The sequence below is a fragment of the Halictus rubicundus genome, chromosome 11 (genome assembly GCF_050948215.1).
Source record: "Halictus rubicundus isolate RS-2024b chromosome 11, iyHalRubi1_principal, whole genome shotgun sequence".
Lineage (NCBI taxonomy): Eukaryota > Metazoa > Arthropoda > Insecta > Hymenoptera > Halictidae > Halictus > Halictus rubicundus.
Window position 1 is genome coordinate 8,856,154 of NC_135159.1, and position 22,816 is coordinate 8,878,969.

At 36.3% G+C, this 22,816-nt stretch overlaps 1 protein-coding gene across 1 annotated transcript; it reads right to left on the minus strand.

Annotated features, from left to right (window-relative positions):
* Positions 1-140: 140 nt before the first annotated feature.
* On the minus strand, positions 141-19,545 carry Slf (C-type lectin domain-containing protein slf). The gene is made up of 4 exons (XM_076797232.1): positions 19,372-19,545; positions 17,274-17,409; positions 4,133-4,312; positions 141-1,034 (listed from the first exon to the last, which is right to left on the minus strand). The coding sequence occupies exons 2-4, from the start codon at positions 17,407-17,409 to the stop codon at positions 652-654; spliced, it is 699 nt and encodes a 232-aa protein (XP_076653347.1). The 5' UTR covers positions 19,372-19,545; the 3' UTR covers positions 141-651.
* Positions 19,546-22,816: the final 3,271 nt, after the last annotated feature.

Here is a 22,816-nt window from a genome sequence, read left to right on the forward strand (position 1 = left end):
GGAAATAATAGTTTTAACCCACTAAGCCACAATTAGACACAGTTCTTCCTCAAGAATTTAACAAAATTAATTATATACACAAAACCTTTTAGTTCTTTTGTATAGCAACCTGTGAGATACTTAGTAATCAATATTTCTAATAATTTTCTAGCTTACTTCGTACTGTACAATTGGACGTATTTAATTTGTGCAAGCTACCAAGCTCATTCGCAGGCACTCAAAATGCCTGCGAAGGTATATTGTAATGACTAGACTGCGGATCTCATTCTGAAATTCTTTTAATATTTCCACTGTTTTGAATCGCATCAATTCGTTTTTATCATACATGCATAAAATCCGCAGTCTAATAATAATGACCAAGTGTCTGCGAGTTGCAGTGAACAGTATACTTTTGCATGAACGCAAGGAAAGCGATCAATTTTGAAGCAACGGTTCAGACATTTGGATTGAAGGTTGCCATTGAACACAGTGTGGCCCGGAGGGTTAAAAACAATTGAATGCCAATTTGTACTTAAATTGGTCTTATTGTAGAGGAGATTTCTGACAATGGTTCTTGTTTCCATTCATTTTTTGGCTGGTGTCTCGCCTAAAGTTGCAGAGACGAATAGGGCAAGTGCTGATGACGTGAACTGTTTACTCAGGACTTTTATTTTAGAGACGGAGGTTAGGGTTGGTGCTGGCTACATAGTTCAGAAGCTCCTCAGAGTCCTCGCAGACGAAGGGTTTCTGGTGATAGCAGGCCACGTCGTGCCAGCTGATCCCGTCTTTGTAGACGTTGTTGAGGACGGACATGCAAGACTCGTTGGTGCCGTTTATGTCGAACTCGGCGTTGTCCGGTTGCCTGACTTTCTTGTGACCGGTTTGAGACCACGGGTTGAAGTTCCAGCCTTCGGGGGTCTGGTGGGTTGGCGCCATCTTCTTCCTGTTCGCGGACCAGAACCATCCGTAGAGGACCTTCGGCTCAAGGTCACGGCGGTTCTCGCAGCCCTTGAAGTCGCAGAGGCGTCCGGATGTCCAAATGTAAGGAACATCGTCTGAATAGAAGGAATTCACCGATTAGAACAATTTAAAAAATGGGTTACAATTATTAGTAGACCGAGGATTTTATGCAATATAAAAGGTGAAACATAAAATTGTTGGAACACGAATTTAATGATATTAAAACATATTATGTTTGATTTATTCAAATTATTGAGATTTTCATCTTACTTCTGTTTCTTATAGTTAACTTGGACAATTTTTATTTTGCATACAGATCTTGCAAAAAATACTCGATATCGTAATTATTATGCTACGCAACTATACAACAAGGTTGGAAAAGTTAGAAGAACTGTAGTGATGTAAGTATTGTGTTAAAATACTGGTTTATGTTTGCAAATATAATAATAATAATAATAATAATGTATAAAATATTGATATCTGTTCTAATAATCGTGAAATTAAGTATATATCAAGTACAGTTGAATTAGGAATTGTTTATTAAGAAAATCTCGAGTATAATTGCTTTTTATATAAAGCAGATGAAATTCCGAATATAATTGTCCTTGCTCACGTGAGCTCGAAAGATTGATGAGTTTTGTGATGCAACAATGTATATAAAAGGATGAGATTCCTCAGCCTCAACCTACTTAAAGATCCCCCGTTTTACCTTGAAGATTCAGTCGTTAAATCACTGACTTGGATATTCTAGAATCTTTGTTATGAACAAATGGCGTGCCCGTTCTTGCGAAATCAGTTAATTCCATATTCAACAATTGCATTACATTTAGGCTACATTAAACATTTGTATACATTGTGGGAGTATTTCTGACTTTTTTCAAAACGAAACATTAAAAAATTCATACATCTTATTCTTGTTTAAAATGTTTCGATAAGACTGCTAACAAAATTCGCGCAAATTAATTCAAAACGTATTCAGATGAAAATAAATACTAGTATTTCAATTAACTTTGACCATCAGTATTATAAAGACAATTTTAAATAAAAATTTGAATGAGAAACAGGCTTTCATACACCTCATTCTTTGAAATGTACCAACCAATCATGGTATTAACAAAATTTACGTAAAATTGAATTGAAAATGTTGGTGGATGATGATAAATATAAATAAATGCTATTTTAATTAGTTTTAATCGTCAGTGTTTTGAAGAAAATTGTAAATAGAAATGAAAAATTTGAATGAGAAACACAAATTGTTATATAAAGAATTATTAGAAAAAATTTTCTGTACAACTCCGACTCGATTGTAAATTATTGAAGCGAGTACTGTTCAAAGTCGGAGATTTCGCACACAGCAATCGAATAGATAAAACGCTGTGGTACTGTTTCGACAGCCACCGAAGAACATCCGGTTCCCGAAGGTCACTTGAGCGAAACAGATCGCAGAGGTTGTAACGACGTGTTCTCCCGTGTCGATATCATCGATTCACTGTTATTCCCATCAGAAATTCGTTAAAACCCTGTCGTAACTAGCTTAGAAAGTTCTACAACCACCGGGAGAGCCTAACCGACAACCGAGAGGATACAGAAGCAACCGACTTCGTGAGCAATTTATTATATAGCTAACCAGTAACTTTCATTCTCGCGAGGCAGATAGTTCAGAAATTTCGAAACGAACCGTTTCAGTGATTTATTAACGTCGCATCTCCAGCCACGGCAGTTTCGTCACGACACGCGAGAAAACACGATGCCGATATCCTGGCATTGTTCGCAGGATACTCTCTTATTGGGCTAGATCCTTATCAATCAGATTCGCACGTAGATCTTCTCTGGAATACAGGTTTCGAAAAAATATTCTAGCTTCTCGTTAAAGCTACCAATAATAATTTTATTCCGACATAAGACGACGCTTTTTATTTCGAAATAAGAAAATTGCTATCCCCTTTCTCATCCGATATACGACGAAAGCCGGTCCCGAGCCGTCGTCTTATATCGAAAGAAGACTGTAGCGAAATATCGGTGTGGATAATAAAACTTTATAAAACGTTTTTGCAAACGTTTTTTATCTTGATAATTGTCGAAGGATTGTAGAATTAAGATTTTTGCACAGTTTTGTATGAAAGCGCGAAGGCGTCGCAGTCACAATAAGTGATATGAGCATGTTGGTATAGCAATCACTGGTTGCAATATGTGATGACTAAAAGGGGAACTCGATAGAACAGACATAGCAATTAAAAACTGCAACCACCAAGGCTGAGAAAGACAAACGGTTTATAGCCGCGACCGCAAACAAACATAGGGCACATAATAAGCTGCCACCATAAACATGGAAACATAGGTCCACGAAGTCTCTATTTCCATAATAATGAGTGACATATTCTCGAAGCTCCTCGCATATACCTTGTACTAGTTTTCTAACATGTTCTAGTATTGGAAATGTCCGAATTGGAAACATTTTAATGGATGCTTATGCAAATCTTTATTTTTTGCGTCACTCACACTTCGAAAAAGTACAATTTCATTTTTAAAACCGCGATGCACTAAATTTCCATAGAGCCGTTTGTATAAAAATGTATAAAATAATAGTTTCCACGAAGCCATTTGTATAAAAATGTACACAATAATAAGGTTATACTTATAAAACGAAAATAAAAGAACTGTAAACTTCAATTGTATATTTTTATCATTTCATACGAGAAGAATGAAAATCAAAATTTCGTGTGGGTTTTTGAAAATAACCGGTGGCCCCCCAATTCTCGAAATAAATATAAAATGTCCGACAAAATCGTTCCAGAAGTTCCGCTCTCTTCAAACATTCTTTAAACATGTTCGAATGCTCATAATGTTGTTAAAAAATATATTATTGTATCCGGCAGAGTGTACAGAATCGTTCTACGTAAAGATCATTCGTTTAACTTGTACGGTTCGAACAGAAAAAATTCTTGAATTTGGCAACTTGATTTTTTCCTGAAAATGAAATTTCTGAGAAACCGGGGGCGATAAATAAAATTGATTTTCGAATTCGTGTTGAAAATAATAATATAGCAATATGTTAAAAATAATATAGCAATATATTATAGCAAAATAATATAGCAATCGTAGCCTAGCTGTTGTAAACTTGGTGATGGACACTGTTACTATTGTTGGAGTTGGTGTTAGTGTTATAAATAAATACTGGGACTGCGATACTCACTTTGCTGGATAAGTCTGAAGACCAAGTTGTTCTCGTCTTGAGTCTCGATCGACACGAGGTCCATGCAGTATTCCCTGCAAACATTTCTGGCGTCTAACCAGTCCACCCTCTGGTTAGCATGAGCGGGAATATGGCCGCTGTAGAAGTAGTTGTGGCCCCTGTAGTTGAACTCTTTCGGCCCTGTCAATCGAACGAACAACAATCACTTTTAATCCCTTAAAAATCACTGACAATGAAATCACATCGAATAAAATAACACCAAAAAAAAAATAATTTGTTTGACAATTGTGTCACCGAAAAAAAAAAAAAGAAAAGGTGTCGAGATTACGCAAAAACAGAATGGAGGAGATAACGAAGAAGGTAAAAATTCAGTTTGACCGATCGCTCGACCGAAACATGATTTTTCTGTTCTTTTCCAAAATGTGGCCGTCCAACACATCCCTTTCGCAACCACGTCTCGTGAGAATCTCATAATGAGACACCCGTCATAAATCGTCGACGGGACAGGCATTCCTGCATAAATACCAGGAAAGAGTGTAAAACCGTTGACATTTAAGCACACGATAATCATGTGCCGCCGATTACAAATCCACCTCTCGGTCGTACACGCGCAGGTTAAACATAATTGAATCGCACACGCACGGGCTCTCCATACGATAGCATATTCCTCACCTGGAATAGCCTTTTGCAATTATATTATATTAAATATTCACCGGTATAGTCACCGTAGACTACCCCGTAACGCGGCCATAAATTGTTTAACGCTGGGCTTACGGAGCACCAAAACTGACTATTTTGCATTACCTTATGAAAATAACAAGAACGTGCTACCCACATTTTCAGCAATATTTTTAAGAGAATATATACCGAAAGAAATAAATTTGCTAAATAATTTGTATGCATCCTTAAAATCTTAATAATTTAAAATTAAAAACTATTAGAACCCGCCATTTCGATGGGTCCCGTAAACCTAGTGTCGAAACGATCCTATACATGTCTACGACAGCAATTTTCATTCGAAACTATGATATAGTCTATTTAATATTTTACAGTCATTTTAATATATTAAGAAATTTAGAAATTATTTTTAAATCCATTTATTTTATTATTTTATTTTAAATTATTTTCTGCGCGCATTTACTGTACATTTACTACCACATAAAATGCATAAATATATATTATTATTATATTATATTATCATATATTAATATATTATGTATAGATGTATATCTCATTGCAAGGACGAGTAAAAGTACGTTTACTACCATAACAATGTTTGCAGCGTATAAATAGAACACTAGCATTCAGTTAGTCGTATTGTTATTGTCAAAGGCGACGACAATAATGAAAAGAAAGAACGTCGCGTAAGAAGAAACCGTTACGCGTTTCTCGGTTCGCAGGAGTGGGATCGCGATTAAGGCGATTATCGTAAGAAGTTCCTTGACACCATCGTGAGATGTGCGAGCGCCTCCGAGGGCGTATAAATGTTTAATGAACGATGATATAACGATCGTAAATTGCGAGAAGCAGAGAAGAGGAACCTCCCCTCTCTCTCTTTCTGGCAGGTGGCAGACGAGAGACTTGAACGCGCGGATGGCGCGTACGCCGGGAACTGACGTAACGGTGAAAAAATTACGTTTTGCTCTCGCAGTATCGTTCCGACCCGAGAGACTCGTTTCTTTCCTCGACTTTCCCTTTTATTTTCACCGCCTATCATCGGTGACCTTCTGCGATTTTCGTCTCTCCTCTGGAAAATTGTCGATACTCGAATTGCGATCGTCTCATAAAACCGGACAGCACGGACTCATTAGCCCGGACCACAGGTGGGCAATATTTGGCGAAATAAGTATGTCAAGTACACTATTTAATATTTTACAGTGAAACACTTTTACTTCGACAATCTAAACCGTGAAACAAAAAATATTTGTATTTCAAAAATCTGAATCATAAAATAGTTCCAGTGAACAATCTGAAACGCAAAATATAATATTTTGTTTCAATAATTTGGCATACAATAAAATACTTCTACTGAACACGAACCATTATTTTCAGCAAGAATAATTTAAAATAAAGGGGATAAAATATTTCGAAATGGAACCCAAATATTTTTAATATTCTCCAAATAGAATACTATCTTAAAACTTATTGCATCGAATACAATATTTTATTTTCAAAGTTGCACGCATACTTTAAAATAAATAGGATTATTTATTATTTACTATTTAAAATACTATTTTACCCAGCTGTGGCCCGGACTCATTTTAACGGTATGTTTACGGGACTCGTCAGAATGGCGGACTCGAAATCGTTGAATTTACAATTACTAAGAGTGCAAGAGCCCACTTGTAAAGAATTGTTCAATAGATTCATTTCTTTCAGCACATATTACAAATGTCTGAAAATCTAATGAAATACAATTTTCTTTATTTTTATAACGCAATGGAGAATAGTCAGTCATTCGTTCATTCTCCTCTAATTTTACGTGACGTAGGCAACGAAGACTCATTTTTGTTAAAAAATGCTACGACTTCAAACGTCTACGTAAATCTTCAAAATTTGTCCCGTCGACGAAACAACAGTAAAGTCTTGATCTAAGCAGAACGGAGCTACACGATCTTAGTCCGCCTATCCCCTCCACGGGTTCGAGCTACCTCGGTCGCCGAGCAGTGTAAACATGGCGCCTAATTCGATACCGTGTCGGGTATATCGGTGTGAACTAATCCAATTACAAAACATCTTAATTTTTCATTATTTTTTTATGGGGACTTCCGGCAGCTTATTCGTGGCATTTTTCTGATTAAAATGACACTAAACACGACATAATTTGAACTGTATTTAGAGGTATAATTGTTTATGTTCGGCGCGGTCGACGCGGTCACAAGAAAATAGTAGTCCTGCACGATCTATGTCACAGCACACAGGGGTTATTAAAAGATTGAAATCTCCTGCTCTCGACGGCTCCCTAAAAATTGATTGATATTTATTTTTATATCTTCGATAAAAAAAAGAAGGCGACAAAAACTAGTTCGATTTCGCTCCAGTGTGGACACAGCTTGAGATATCCGATCTCGTATATTCAGGGGACTTTCTATTATTCGCGTGACAACTCATTAAGGATCAACAGGAACGAAATAACGGTCCGTTTAGCGTACGTAACGGAAGAAATCGAGAATGACAGCGGGAGGCTGGCTTCTCTCAAGATCCCGGAGCCGTTTTCAGAACCGAATGGAAAGCGAGAGCTCTCACGAAGGACAGGAACCCGCCGAAATGTTTTTTTTTTCAAAAATAGAAACGTTTTAACGTATGCGGGCCCGGTCAATATTTGCGGGCGATATTTGCAGTGAAACATTAAGTGGGTTGCCGTTCCTTGGAAAGGAAAGAAGAAAGTCTGCTGTCGCTCGAAATTCACCGGAAAAATGTGACCCGAGTCGATAAGTATTCTTTTGGCAGACACGCCTGGAGTGCCGCCATTTTGGTCCACTTGGTCGGTTCAACTGTTCCAGAGCTTTATTTGTGCACGGACAATTTTTCAATTTCAAGAAAAATCACTTCTCAGTAATTCCTCGGAAAGTCTCATTTTTTGACTTTGGTAGATCTGAACGAAACAAAATGGCGGGCTACGATAATCTTAAAAGGTAATTATATCTTTTTGGGAAATAAATTCGTAAAAATCGATTATTTTGACAGGGAAGAAAGTAAGACAATTTCACACTGTTTTCTCGCTGGGTGGACCCTCCGTGCTTTCCATCCGTTTAAAGATGGCGGGTACAGTCGGAGGAACGAGCAACGGAGGGGAATTATCTCGCGGGAGCGGCGTTGTTTTCTTTCGCAACGATTCTTGACATTTTCGTGGCAACGGAACATCGGCCTTTTGTAAAGTTGTCAGTCGGACAGAGCCTCGCGCGTTGCGACAGCTGATTGTTCAGCGCTGTCATAAGGCGCTTTAACTTTGAGGCGATTTGTTATAGCCGAGGCTTCTCCCTGGTGTCGGATCGGTTTGCGCAATTCTGATTAAAAACTACTTAGAACGGAGTACTAATACGACGATGCTTTCTTTCCGTCTTCGACGGTTTCGCTAAAAATTATTAGTCACGGTTCTCCGTGCGCAGCTGGGTAAAATAGTATTTTATAAATAGTAAGTAGTAAATAATCCTATTTATTTCACGTTCTTAAAATAATTTAAAGAATATTTTTTTTTAAATTGAAATAATTCAATCAAATTATCATTATTATTTAAATATAATTATCTAAATAAATATATTTAAATATACCCCTTTCAGACCTCTCCTTTGCATGATGTATCTTGTTGTGGGACAGTGACAAAATTAGTTTGTTTTTTTTTGTAGTCTTCCATTCAACCATTTGTTGGTTATTCAAAAACAACTAAAGTATATTCTACTTTCGAAAACAATCTCCATCGCTGTCTATGCATATACTCCATCATGCAAGCAATTAGCTAAATAATTAATTAACCTAACAAGTACTCTGACTTTTCCTGCATGTCTGATTTCATTCCCATTCTTACGCTATTATAATTTTGTCCATCTATGGAAACGTGTGTTGTAGTTGGATACGCACGGGATAAGATAACAATGAGTTAGTTACACGAAAGACAATGTAATTTAAATAATACACCGAGTAAAACAGGTAATTGTAACACAGGTATGTAAATTTAATGACAAGTCCGGTAATAGACGACACGTTTCCTTTCTCTTTAATTTAAACAATTCGAAATTACAAATCTAAAACAAAGGCAGTTTCGCTGTTCCTTCGCTAATTGTATTCTCCTGCTAATGATAAGAACTGTGTGTCTCGATAAGATCAAATCTCTCGGGCAGAACAAACGTTACGAAAACTTCGTGTTGCTATCCCACGTTTGTTAAGAGCTAATGAAGAAATGTAATAACTCTGCTATTTTTCTCTTTTTTTTTTATCAAATTTAATTCATCCTGTGAGCAACATTATTACGGCAATTTGCCTAGCGAGCAACATTGTTACGTCAATATATTTTGTAAGCAACACATTGCAAAACGCAATATAATTAATTTTAATAAAATGGGTTATCTAAACTTGTAGTGCTTAATTAAAATATTGATAACATTATTTCCAATACACTAATTGTCTTTTTATTTTTATTGCACTACTTTTTTTATAACTTTGTAACTTGTTAATATTTTTTTTTTGTAAAAGTTCTCGTTTTAAAAATTGCAACTATACAAGCTGCAAATAATTTCGAAATATGTAATACATTTCAGTTTTAATTTTTCGTGCAATGAAATCTCCCTCAATTTCTTATTAAACCAATAAGAGTGACGTTTCATTAACTTTCTAGTTGCTTTTCTGCATAATTAACACATGTGGACGCGCCTTGCATTTTTTAGGACGTTTGCTTTCACTGCCATAACTACTTTTTCATTAAACACTGTATGCAGGCATGATCAGAGATAGTACCATTCTAATAAAGTATCGTATTTCGCCCCTAAACGTCCAGTCTTTAAATAATTATGTGTTAACTTATTTAACTACGCAAATGATTTATTTATTAAATGATTATTAAATTATTTTGTGTTACTGTCTGGAGGATCAACGATCGTCCATTTAATTCTCTCATGAAATTATCTTATTTGTTTAACTAACAATAGAGAAAAAAAATCTTCTCGATTTATGTTTATTTTATAATTACTTGCACACGGTTTTGCGATACAGCAAATTGCAACACAGAGCTCAAGAAAAATTCATTTTACTGGAGATCACGTGGCCAGCACGATTGTAAAATATTGAAACAATAATTCTCGTACCGAGCCAGCCGATTAACTAGATGATCAATCATTACGAAAATAGCATGGAACCTCTTAAGACACCAATTCCAGGCTTGATGTAAACTAATATTGATAGATTCATTAAATTGTTCCGGTAATTAGGTTTTAGTATTGCCAACGTGCGAGTAATCGACCGGGAAATTTGTAATGCGCTCATTCTAAGAACAATATGATCGAACAAAACGATTTAGATGAATCGTTGAAACTTGAAGTAATTATTATTATTAACTATTACTTTCTAACAGAAAATTGTAATTAAATCTATCTTAAAACACCCTTTATGAGGGTAGGTTCTCGTTGAAAAGATGATCAACACTGTCCAGAAGCATAAATTAAAATAGAATATTTCAAAAATATATAAAATACAAAAGAGAATCTTATGATAACAAAATTGATGAATTTAAGGGCTTGGAGGGGTTGAAAAGGGAAAGGAACAGAAAGGGGAATAGGGGATGGCGAATAGAAAAATTTTTTAACACTCACTAGAAATATTTACGGAAGAACTTAAATTTAAAAAATGCCTACAATACAAAAGAGAATATTGTAATAACAAAATTGATGAATTTAAGGACTTGGGGGGGGGGGAGAAAGAAAAGGGACGGAAAGGGTGACGTCTAAAGTTGAAGTGACTAATGTGGATAAATTAAGTGCCAAATTGAGTATCAAATTAGAAAAATTGCTCTGATCGTAGACAGAATTTCAAAATGGTCGCATTTCCACGGTATTTAATCACGTGAGAGGCACGAACGGGCCGTGGGACTGAATCACCTTTGCCGCAATGGTGCAATGTAATGATGTTCGGAATACAACCACAACCGTCTAACATCTTCCATCCCAATGATTGCATGCCTGCCCCCCTGGAATGCTCGATCATCCGACGGCCGTTCGGCCGGTCTCATATAATGCCGTTCCATCCACTTACTAACTTACAATTAGTAACAATGAGAGGATACAGTCACGCATCGGATCGATGAAATCATCGAAAGCGGAGTTCCTTCGTGACCCCGTTTCCTGAGAGCATCTGCGGGGAACATCATTTTATTCGCAACCCTTGCGTAACCGCCATTTTTCTCTTTTTCCGTTTTTTAAACTATCCTCGCGCTGAAACAACATATACCGTGGCGAACGTGTTAGGTACAAGTTTCAACACGTAAATGAACGTCCTTTGTTTCGACGGAGAAAATACTTAAAAATATTTTTTAAATATTTTATTCAAAACATTTTCCACCGTTCGGTTGGTTAGAAATTTTTTGCAGTTTTCGTAAGTGGATCACGCGATGAAAGAAATTTTCTTTCGATATAAGACGATGGCTCGGGAACCGCTTTCGACGTATTACGGATTAGGGCACCATTCGGCTGCATTTTTCTTTAAAATGGAATTACGCGTTAATTGTACAAATTAATAAAAATTGGATCCAGGATTTTGCGGATTTTATGCGTTTCTGACAAAATTGAGACGACACAGTTTAAACCAGTGAAAAGATTAAATTAATTAAGGAAGATCCAATTTATTAAAAAAATTCCAATTCATATTTCCAATTAACTTATTTATTTTTTGTATTTCCTATTTATTGAAACGATTAAAGGGAGAAATAATTTTCTATTTGGCTCTTGTTTCTTGTAAATCATACATAAAATGTTTGTTCTGCATGAAGATCCGCAATCTAATTATAACCGAGTAATTAAATGTTCGCAGTGTAGTTAGAATAATGTAGATTCTACGTAATAGACGCACAAATTGTAATCGAAGCGTTTTGCAGGATAAAAGTGCAATTTGATTTTCATAGTAATCAATATTCATCAATCCGGAACGTAGTATCATCGAACGAGGAGGATGATGACGGCTTTAAAAATATCGATAACGCAGTCGATCAACCGTGCTAACGGTTAAGTAATTTTTTACCGTTACAGGCATCAACATAAATCTCGGTGGAATTAATTCATCCGCCACGTTGACGTTAATCTGGGAATAAACGGGTCGATAATTGAGTTGTTTTCTATGTAAACAAACGCTTACAAATCCGCAACAACTTCATAAGATCCGTTAGAACGATCGCCGATTGCGTAACACAGCTGCCCAATTAGATATACGGTAGATAATTTAATCACCTTTTGATGACCGACGATTCAACAACGTTCGAGTATGCTGCTGCCACGAGCACCGGTAATTACAAAGAAATTATGAAAAGCGAGATACAACGGCGATAAAAAAAAGTGGCTGGAGAAGAGGGAAAAAATCGGGAAACTTCGTTTCTTCGAAGACAAAGAGTAATAAAAAAAAGATTGCCTCCGGCGATCAATCAATTTATCAATTTTCTTGAAACGACAGGTCCCGACGTTCATCTATTCGCGACAAAGAAATCGTAGAAGAATGCACAACAGGGAAATCGTCATACTTAATTTTCTTCCGCGGATCTTTTTGCGATCATTATACTTTAAAAGTAAGTAGAATTAATAGACAGCGAATTTTATGCATTTATGGCAAAAATTAGGTGTAATTCATATCAGTAAAAATGTTAGAAAACTTTACAGATACTGTTATATTATTTTCAAACCGTTAAACATATTAAGAAAGAAAATAAATTTGTTGTAATCCAGATAAAAAAATTTGATTTTGCGTATAGATCCGCTGTCTAATAATTAATATAGGCACACAGTAATCTGTACCCCCACAGTAATTGGGTTCCTCGCCCTATGTCAGGGAGTTCCAACATGCGGCCCGCGAGCCACACGCGGTTCCTTCCCCGCTTAGGTACTTCCCCCACTCTTAGACTTCATCGTTTGTAGTAGTGCGCACACCGAATCGCGGGCCAAGATTTGTTCCCCCACTCTAATTTCCCCTTCTACTGCCACGAACCAGTCACGTGACGCGTTCCGTAAGTAGTAGTGAGAAGAGATTTAACTAATGGTGGGGGACCATGGGGCCTCGGAGGGGAACAAGTTGAACTCCCTGCTCTACGTTGTAAAAGTAATGGCTAAAAATTTGAATTCTTGCTATTCTCATGAAGTAATATAAAAGAGTCGTTTTTACGACTCCATAGAAGATGGAAATCTTGCTGAGCTTATGTGAAAATGTCACAGGGCTGACAAGGGGAACGTGATTGTCAACAACGTTGCACAATTGATTCCGCAAGAAAAGATTGCCTTCGGCACGATCAATTTAAGTTTTATACTAATGATCGGAATACAGAAATAATAATATACAAATTAACCGTGAAATTTGAGTTTCCGAAAAAGTTGCTCAACTTATTTCACAATGATTTCGGGCATGAAATATTGCGCAAAATGAATTTAAATAAAAAGATCGTCTTCGACTCCCCGGTGGGAAACTACTCGCAAGAAATTATTGTTCCCGCCGTAAATTGTTTAAAACCGTTCGTTAAGGATACTTTTATTACGTCTGACGTCACACGAACGGTTATGAATTAACATCTCACGCGGCGTCGTTGCACTAAAAGAGAAAGTTCTGTTGCCCGCACACGTGTGCGATATTTCATAGACGCGGGAACCTTTGATCGGTGTGCATCTTTCCCAAGTCGATCTTGTCTCTGTGTTGTAATTTGATTATTAAGCGGTGAGATTTTTTAAACGGAGTACAGCGTTTAATGACGGAAATGTCATGCGGCTGACGTGGTAATTGAAAAATACTACAGGGTGTCCTTGGAAAACGCGATTGCCCCGAGAGAGCTTCGCAAATATGGCGGCGACAATTTTGTATACCTAATCCAATGAACGCCCCATATGACAGTATAATCACCATACAGCGTAATTTCCTAGAGGGATGCGTGTCAATTATAACTTTCATAATACTTTCTTTTCTAAAGGACCATACTTAAACATAAAATACAGTTGTAAAATACAATTATTATTTATTTATTTATTAATAAATTATTTTATAAATTATTTTATAAATTATTTTATAAATTTCTTTAAAACTTTCTAATCGAATTGCAACAAATATTTTATTCACTCTAGTATACATTAATAGTTTTTATAGGTTAAAAACAATATAACAATATTTGAAAATTCTTTCAACTTTTTTACTGTTTTAAGTTATATTCAAATTTGGCATAAATGCATAAAATCCGTACTAATGATACTTCAATTAAACTTTTGAAAAAGTTCGCTCATGCTGATTCTGAACTGCTGAACCATGATACGGGACCACCTTTTGGACGCGTGCCATAACCGCCACGAGTGAGCTAAGAATTACATATGTGCCTTAGCTCAGCAAGTGTAGTTACCTGGCTACTCTATCGTGGACTTGTTAACAGGTCACCGAGACGACGGCGAACGTTAACTGTCGTCTTCACGATGCACTTTCTCGTTGCCAAGACAAGCAAAGCCAGAGACCCGGGTCTCCCAGAGCCCTAGAGCAACACTTAGCACTTACCGTGCCACGAGATACTAATGCGTTCGCCTAACACGGTAATTGCTACCGCTTGACAATTTTATATGATGTTCTGGTGACACTGTTCATTTTTTACTAGCCATAGTTACGTGTACAGCGAGTCAAAACGGGATAGAGTTGTTCAATTATTCCTGCCGAGTGCCAAGAAATACCGCTTGAATTGTTTATTCGTTTTATTATTGTTGGTGAATTGTTCATCTTCTTTGTGACAAGAAGTGACCAATTTTCAGTCGAAAAAGATTCAAAAAGCTTCGATTTATACAAAGATCCCTAACCAAAACACGTGCGGAAGCTGATTTGCTCTATCAGTTCGGATAATCGAGGTTCCACTGAATCGTGTATTAAACGAGCAAGCATGGTTCAAATTATGTCGTGTTTGGACTCATTCTATTCGGAAAAACGTGACAGATGTATCGAGAAAAGTTTTATACAGACACCGTTGAACACAAATAGGTTCTGTTACGTATTGTGTCAGCGATGTATGGCGATGTTTCGCACGTGTCGAGACAATGCCGCATCCGCTACGGCCGAGCGGAGTTCACCGAAGATGAAACAGAAGGAAAATGTGTGTCGATCGACGATCCTTGACTAAAGCAGTGTGAAAAGCGAGCCAACCAGGTGCCGGATTGCACAATAGTCCAGGTAGCTGGTGTCACGTGCCTCGCTTTTAAGAATACGCGACAGCGGGATTGCGCGAGAGAGCCTTCTTAGCGTATATCAGCAGCTTTAACCTCGATTTCTTTCCGTCGGCCGTAGAACGTGCCGATGCATCTAAATGTCCTGGATTCACGGAAGCGTTCACCGATTGTTGTCTCGCCTACGCGGGAGCGTTGCACTCGTCCAGCACTCGGAATTTTAATAATTAGAATGACCCCGTGCTGCCCCCACACGGCCCTCGGTCATTTCCTCCGGAATGCTGTTCTTCAATTCCAAAAAGAAACTAGGGTAAAGGACCCAATCACTGCGAGGGTGCCAGTTACTGTGCCTATATTAATTATATGTATTTTTAAATCGTACAATTAATATAGTCCTTTACATTCTCTGCTAGACTCGTGGTAGAACCAATTTTTATCAGCTGTAAAATATCTTTTATGGAATAGACTGAAATAGTTGCATAGAGGGCAGATCGGTCGCACCGAAATCGAACCTAACCTTTAACAGTACATATCGGGCAAAGTCGGAGTAATCCTTGGGAAAACGGAATTAAATTATTGAAAATACATGAAAACTTAAAATGACATAATTTAGAAGTAAATGTAATTAATATAGGCACAGTAATTGAGTCCCTTGCCCTACGTGTAACATTCTCTGATAAGCTTGTCGAAGAACCAATTTTTATCAGCTGCAAAATATTTTTTACAGAATATTGACCAGGGAAATAGTCGCATAGAGGGCAGGTCGGTCGCACACCGAAATCGAACCTAACCTAAGAGTAACCTAAGAGTAAATACCGGGCAAAGTCGGAGTAATTCTTGGGAAAACGGAATTAAATGATTGAAAATACATGAAAACTTAAAATTATACAATTTAGAAGTTTAAATTTTCATTAGCCACGCAAAGTAGTTTTTAAGCACGAAGTAACGCGTAGGTAATAATTCACGTACGATTCTCCGATTGGCCAGCCGGTTAGCATTGAACACAAAGCAGGTGTCGAACAGTATGATCCGCATACTCGTGCGCAACGTGGCACCCTAATTGTAGCCTACCTCGACTTACACTCCATTCTAAAGGATCCATTCAATGTCGAATCGATCAATCAGTCATAGAACATCCCCTCCCCTTCCCCGCTCGGGATCTATGCAGGAATCGATTACCAGCTACTTTAGATGGTCACAGTATTGAAGACCAGGATTGAAACAAGTTTCCAAGGTTAATAGTTAGAAAGTTAGTATTTACTTAATCTCTAATACCGAGACCGTCTGCTTGGATATTCCGGGAGATACTTTCAATTCGTGCCATTATTGGCAGAGTCTTGGTCAGAGACACGTCCGAGGGACATTGTTATTTATAATTGTGGACTAACTCGGGGGAAAGTAGACAATCTTGAACGAACGTCTGGAACGTCTTGATCGTGGAATTCATAAACAATCAGCACGATTAATAATACTGTAAATAATTTTTTTAGACTTTTTTTTGTTTTGTTACTTTTTTCGCAAGATATAGCTAAACCAGACCCAAAGCATAATTCTTAACCAATGAATAGCATTATTAACACTATAAATATTTTTATTCTTCAGGACGCACCGGTCTACATTAGGTTACCTATCCCCTAAGATGTCCACACAGAGTTTTGATGTTTCGAGTGGTGCAGGTGCACCACCATAATTCCGTTGAAATAATAAATTAGCAGTAAGAAGCTATTGTGTTAAACATATTTCTATGAGAAACTTTCCATTAAACGTTTTGATTCGAGCACATACCAATAATTAAAACTATTAAGACAAGAAATGGATGTTTATCCATATCTTCTATTTAATACTAACAATTTTTACGTATTCATGGCTTATGGCGATTTCCGAAATTTTGTAAAGGCTACTGCCACAGAAAATAAAATTTTATTTGGTCCCACTTTTTTTGTAGCTAAGGCAGAAACCTCTGCAGAATCCAGCCATGGCTGCTAAAGACGTCTACCTAACAATGTTTAATTAATCAAGAAAATTGATTAAAAGCGATCAGCCTCACCGCGCCATGTTCCAAAGAAATTTTAGAAACCAGGAAGTGTTCTTTTTAAGATTCTCACTATTTACAGACTCCTAGAGACTTCGTGGAGGCGTCCGAGAATTTGTTTTGCTAATACTTCGTCGACCATGCGCGTTCGAGTGTTGTGTAAAGCGATGCTCACGAGGAAAGTGTTCCCTCGTGTAAACACGAGAGAACGGTGTCGAAACGTCGAAACGAAAAGTCTACTCACGGTTTGCACATTTTTGCGGAATTGGGAGCGAGAGGAATCTTCCTGGTCTGTTGCTTTGTGGCCGAATTTCGTTGATGGCGGGCTCAGCGAACGCGAGGGTCGCGAAAAGCACCACGGCCAGTGGCACCAGCATCATCTGCAACAAGTTTGCAAAGCTATAAGCCATACACGGAAGCTAAAATAAAACAAAAAAGAAAGTAACAAAAATACAAAAGTAGTTTTACAGCTATATAAATTATATAGCTAAAAAGTATATGTATAAAATATAAATAATAATTTATATAGCTGTAAAACTATTTTTGTATTTTTGTTATTTTTTTTTTATATAGGTAACTTATATAGCTAAAAAGTATAAGTACAAAATATAAATAATAAGTTACCTATATGAGCTAGGTAAGTAATTAAGCTATAAGTAATGTGAACTATACATGCATAAATATGTGTACATAATTACCAAAGAAAAAATGAGTAGGTGTAATTGAAAATACTGAAAATATTAGAAAAATTTTAAAATACTCTTATGTTATGTTGAACCTATTAAACATGTTAAAGAAAATTATTTCATTCCAGATTGTTGTAATTCAGGTAGAAAATTATTTAAGAAAAACCCTCTTTTTTAATTTTGCATAAAGCTCCGCTATACAATAAGCTTTGTGCAAGCTACAAAAACAGGTTTATGATTTCTTTTGCAGAAAACAATTCGCGGTGTTGATCTTTTTCTTTGTCTTTCTTTACAGCCGGTTGCACAAGAATCCTCGAAGAGAACGGAAAAAATACTATACACGATACTTTTAAGATAGCCAGCAAAAAAAAAATCGGTGAGAGTCGAGCCAGTGAATACCAATAGACGATAAGGATCGTGACTCTTAGGCTCATTGTCCGTTTCCTAAAGTCAACGGGAGTTTCTCTTAAGGAGTGTCAACGTAACGACCGTTTTTTTTTTCTGGACAGATGAAAGCACTGTCATTTCTGTCAACTCGTGTCCATTTTTCTATGGCAGTGTTAACGATCTCTGGCTACCACCTTATGCAGTCGATTAGGTTCGCAAATGGTTTTCCAGCGAACACGGGTTTCTTCTAATTAAAAGCCGACGAGAGGAATGCTCATCTTATTGTGTAACAGTTGTTAAAGTTGGTCAGTGACGAGTTCAACAATCTTTAGAGAGTGAAATACTCTTAATTAGAAAATGTACGAAAGTTGAAATGAAATAAAGAAAAGCGAAAATTACTTTAAAAATGTTTAAATATTTAGCAAATAATTTTATTTAGGGGGGCTTTAATTGTTTTATCAGCATACAATGCTCATGTTAGAAAGACCTCCAAAGTTACTTTTAAAAATGTGAGGGTGCGTTAAGTACGTCGGCAAATCATTTTCTCATGAATTAAAATTCCCTCCTTCTCAATTTAGTAAACTATTTTTAATATCCCCAATTTTTTTAGAAAAATCAATTTTAAAAATATAATTTCTAAGAAGAAGTACTTAGCACATTTAGTAATTAATTTCTAGCATCCCCATGTAGAAATGCACAGCATTGCCGGACAATGGCCAACAAAATGGTACAAGAAATTTTTCTAGCAAAAATTAATTTTTAAGAATATAATTGCAGATTCTAAATAATAATTTCTACGAAGAAGTGCCTAGCACATTTAGTAATTAATTTCTAGTATCCCCATACAGAAATACACAGCATTGCAGGACAATGGCCAACAAAATGGTACAAGAAATTTTTCTAGCAAAAATTAATTTTAAGAATATAATTGCAGATTCTAAATAATAATTTCTAAGAAGAAGTAGCACATTTAATAATTAATTTCTAGCATCCCCATGCAGAAGTTCACAGCAATGCAGGACAATGGCCAATAAAATGGTAAAAGAAATTTTTCTAGCAAAAATTAATTTAGAAAGTATAATTGCAGATTCTGAATAATGATTTCTAAAGGTGTCAATCGGCGACCAAGAACGGCCAGTTTCACTTTTTCTTAGGGAGCACTATCAGGTTGATTCTTGCGCGTTCATCAGAATTATGGCATTAATGCGGCGCAAGGGATCATGCGAATCGGAGCACTGATTGCTAGTATGGTTTAGTCGATCCACTCACCTTGCCTCACTTGTCGCTCGCTTTTCTTTTGATTATCCCGGAACGAGTATGTACGAATCGGAGGACGAGTCCGACAGCGAAAGAAACGTGGTCACTGATAGGATATGAAGAGACGGGCACCTTCACCGTCGATTATATAGAAATGGTCCCCACCAGGCCGGAGGACTCATCCCACTCTGATCTGACTCACAAGGACCCATCTCTTCTCGGCTCGACCTTACTCGTAATTAGTCTAATAATTGGGCGATCGTGCGTTCGGATTTTGTCACGATTTTCCTCGGCGAAAACGGAAAATTCGAAAAAAGAGAGATTCCTTATATACGAACTGTTATAAATAAACAGCAGATCTAAATGCAAAATAAAAATAAAAAAAGAATTTTAAATTTAAAAAAAAATCAAAAATTTTGTTAATAAAAATAATTTTTTTTTAATGAAAATTATTTGCATCAATTGCAACGAATTGGAGCAAAATAGAACTTCCAATCTTCCATTTACAATTTTAACAGGCTTAATTGAATAGATTGACGTTTTTCAATTCTTTCACTCTGTTTAATACTTTAAATTGCATCTGCTCATTTTGTGCATTTATGACAAAAATCAATAGATGACGTATAAAAATTTAGTTACATCGAAAAAATTTGTTGTGATTAAAATTAACACGAGAACAGGAAAAAGTTTTTGTACGATTTTTTGGTGCCGTATTGTTGAATTTTGATTGTAGAGTGTACCTAAAATTTTCGGTGATGGCTATAATAGATTTCGAATTATATTTCTAAATTTCGAAATTTTAACCTGTACAAGTTGAATAATTTTAAAAATAAAAATTGTAAGAGGGTTTACACAAAAGTGAAAATTGCTTAAGACCCTTAATTTCACGGTAAGATTCACCGCTTTATATTTATAATTTTATACAAATTCACCCGTGAAAAAGTAATCAGTTTAGCGTGGATTGACCCTCACGTAGGCCTTGACCCTTGTCGATTACGCTCGTTGACACTTTCATTCAATATTTAAGACTGCAGAGCGAGTCTGTGCTTGACAATGCACAGAGTGTCTCGCTTATAATAAACATCTTAATTATTCCCACGCACTAACGTCTGTAAAAAAAACACTTCATTTCAATTAGATGGTACCGGGAAAGTCCCATCAAGGTCACGTCAAGGTCATCGGGGATTTTTTGCACTATAACATCTTCCTTTCATTATGCCCTCTTATAACTGGCATCAAGATAACCACCTGCGACATTATCCCCTTAGAGTGACCTTGAACGGCACATTATTTTAGAGGCAACTTCAAAACCTGTTCTAATGAAATTCTTGTAAAGTTTTTCTCATCGCCATCAATTTTGAGATCGTATCTCTTGGTAATTAATTAAAAAAATATATATGTATATGTTATTACTTATTGATGTTTACAAGGGAAATATGTTTACTATCGAACGTTTGCTGCTCGTTTCGAACATGCGACCTTATAAATCCACTGTTATGTCAATATTTGATTGTCACCGTTGGTTCCACGTTGCATAACGGACTCGTTGTATTTATTTTTCATTATCTTGGGTTAAATATTTATTTGAGAATCGATAGTTTACTGTACCATTCCAATGACGATTTCTAAAATATTTGTTTATTATAGTAACTTGATGTTCGTAACCTTAATATTCTTATTTTAAAGCTTAATGTTCTTTAATAAACTTATTTAACAAAAAGGTCTCGTTAGTGAACATTTGTAATCTACGTTCAAAAATGTGGAACCAAATTAACTTATTCTTATTTTTTAATAACATTAAAATACAAAGAAAAACAGTAATCTATCTTTAGAGCCGTTTACAATTAATTGTTATAAAAGGTTATTGCTCGTATAAATTCTAACCATAATCATCCGAAAATGATTCATCTTTATTCTAAACACAGTCAATTAAATTTGATTCTTTATTCGAATTGCTCCTATTGTGCCGCCGCCATAAAAGCACATTTCAAAATCGCATAGTAATTAATTCTCGTAGTAATAAAACCGATTGAACCGGCTGCGTGCATAAATATTAATACGAACATGTTATCCCTCGCGTGACTATGGTTGTTGCGCAACCGTCGCATCCGATCTCATTTGCATTTTGATCGGCGAGATGTGCTCAAACTAAAAATTAATAAAATTCACTATACACGTGTCGACTGAAGCTCCTCGCTGTGATATAATCTATATATGGTCACTGTAATTTATAATTATTGCATGACCATTACAAACTTCACTAAAAATTTTGTATAATCATTCGTGAGAGCAGGACGTATGCGTGTTACATCGAAATGAAAATTAGAAAACTAATTAAGAGTGGTCACATTAATTTGTGTAGGGTAAGGGACCCAATTACTGTGCGGGTACCAATTGCCTATATTAATTTTACTTATGTTTGAAGCATAATGAATATGAAAAGAGAGATATTCAACTGATTTAGGTATATAATATATTAACTGATTTCAATGAGAAAAATTTAATGTCTCTTTTTTAATATTTATTATGCTTTGAAAAGAAGTATAATTAATATAGGTACAGTGTGTGGTACCCTCACGGTAATTGGCTGCCTTACCGTACTTCAGTTCTTGAAGATATGCAGTTTCAAATGCACGAAAATTTGTAACTTAATTAAGAGTACATATATTATTATTTTCAACATGCTTGTAAGAATTTTGCGTAACAACCAGAACAATGAAAAGCAATTTCTTGCATAGTGTGGTTAGTAAATCCGTGTTCATTAAAGAGAAGAGATCTACGCTGTTCCGACTATATATTTGCATTGTTCAGATTTAGGCTGTTTCAGCAACGTCACTCACTATACCGTGGACAAATATAGCACAGTGACCGAACGACAGGAAAGAAACATCGGGCGAAAGTTATTGCAGAGTTTTCTGAACCTGTTATTATTGTATTTGCGACCGAGAAAGTTTCATTGGTTTCCAAAATGGCCGGTGCTCCCGATTGATCTTCCTACCGGCATTTTTCTCCCGGCAAAAATAGACGAGCATAATTGGAGACCGTGGAAACATTCAACGAATCCGAGAACGTCAACAGACTTTTTACGGCTCGCTAAAATTACAAAAGGCAGAAACGAAATTGCTACTGCTCGATCAATGTAAACAATTTTTATTTACAGGATGATCAGTTTAGCTTTATTATGATTAATGCATTTCTGTCACGTGGCTACAAAGACTGGGCAATTAGTCGATTCCTGTTGAAACGTCTACAGAATGTCCAATAAAAATCTGTTCGATCATTCATGATCGATGTTGCAATTAGCTTGTTGCAAGAAAAGCGACAAAAAACCCATTTGCAAGTGGTAAAAGTTCATGATATTTGCGTCATTATCTGGGGAGAATGCTATGCCTGATTTTTCAGTATCACAATTATTATAATCTTTTTCCTTGCTCCTTCGTTGTTCCGAATTGGTTAC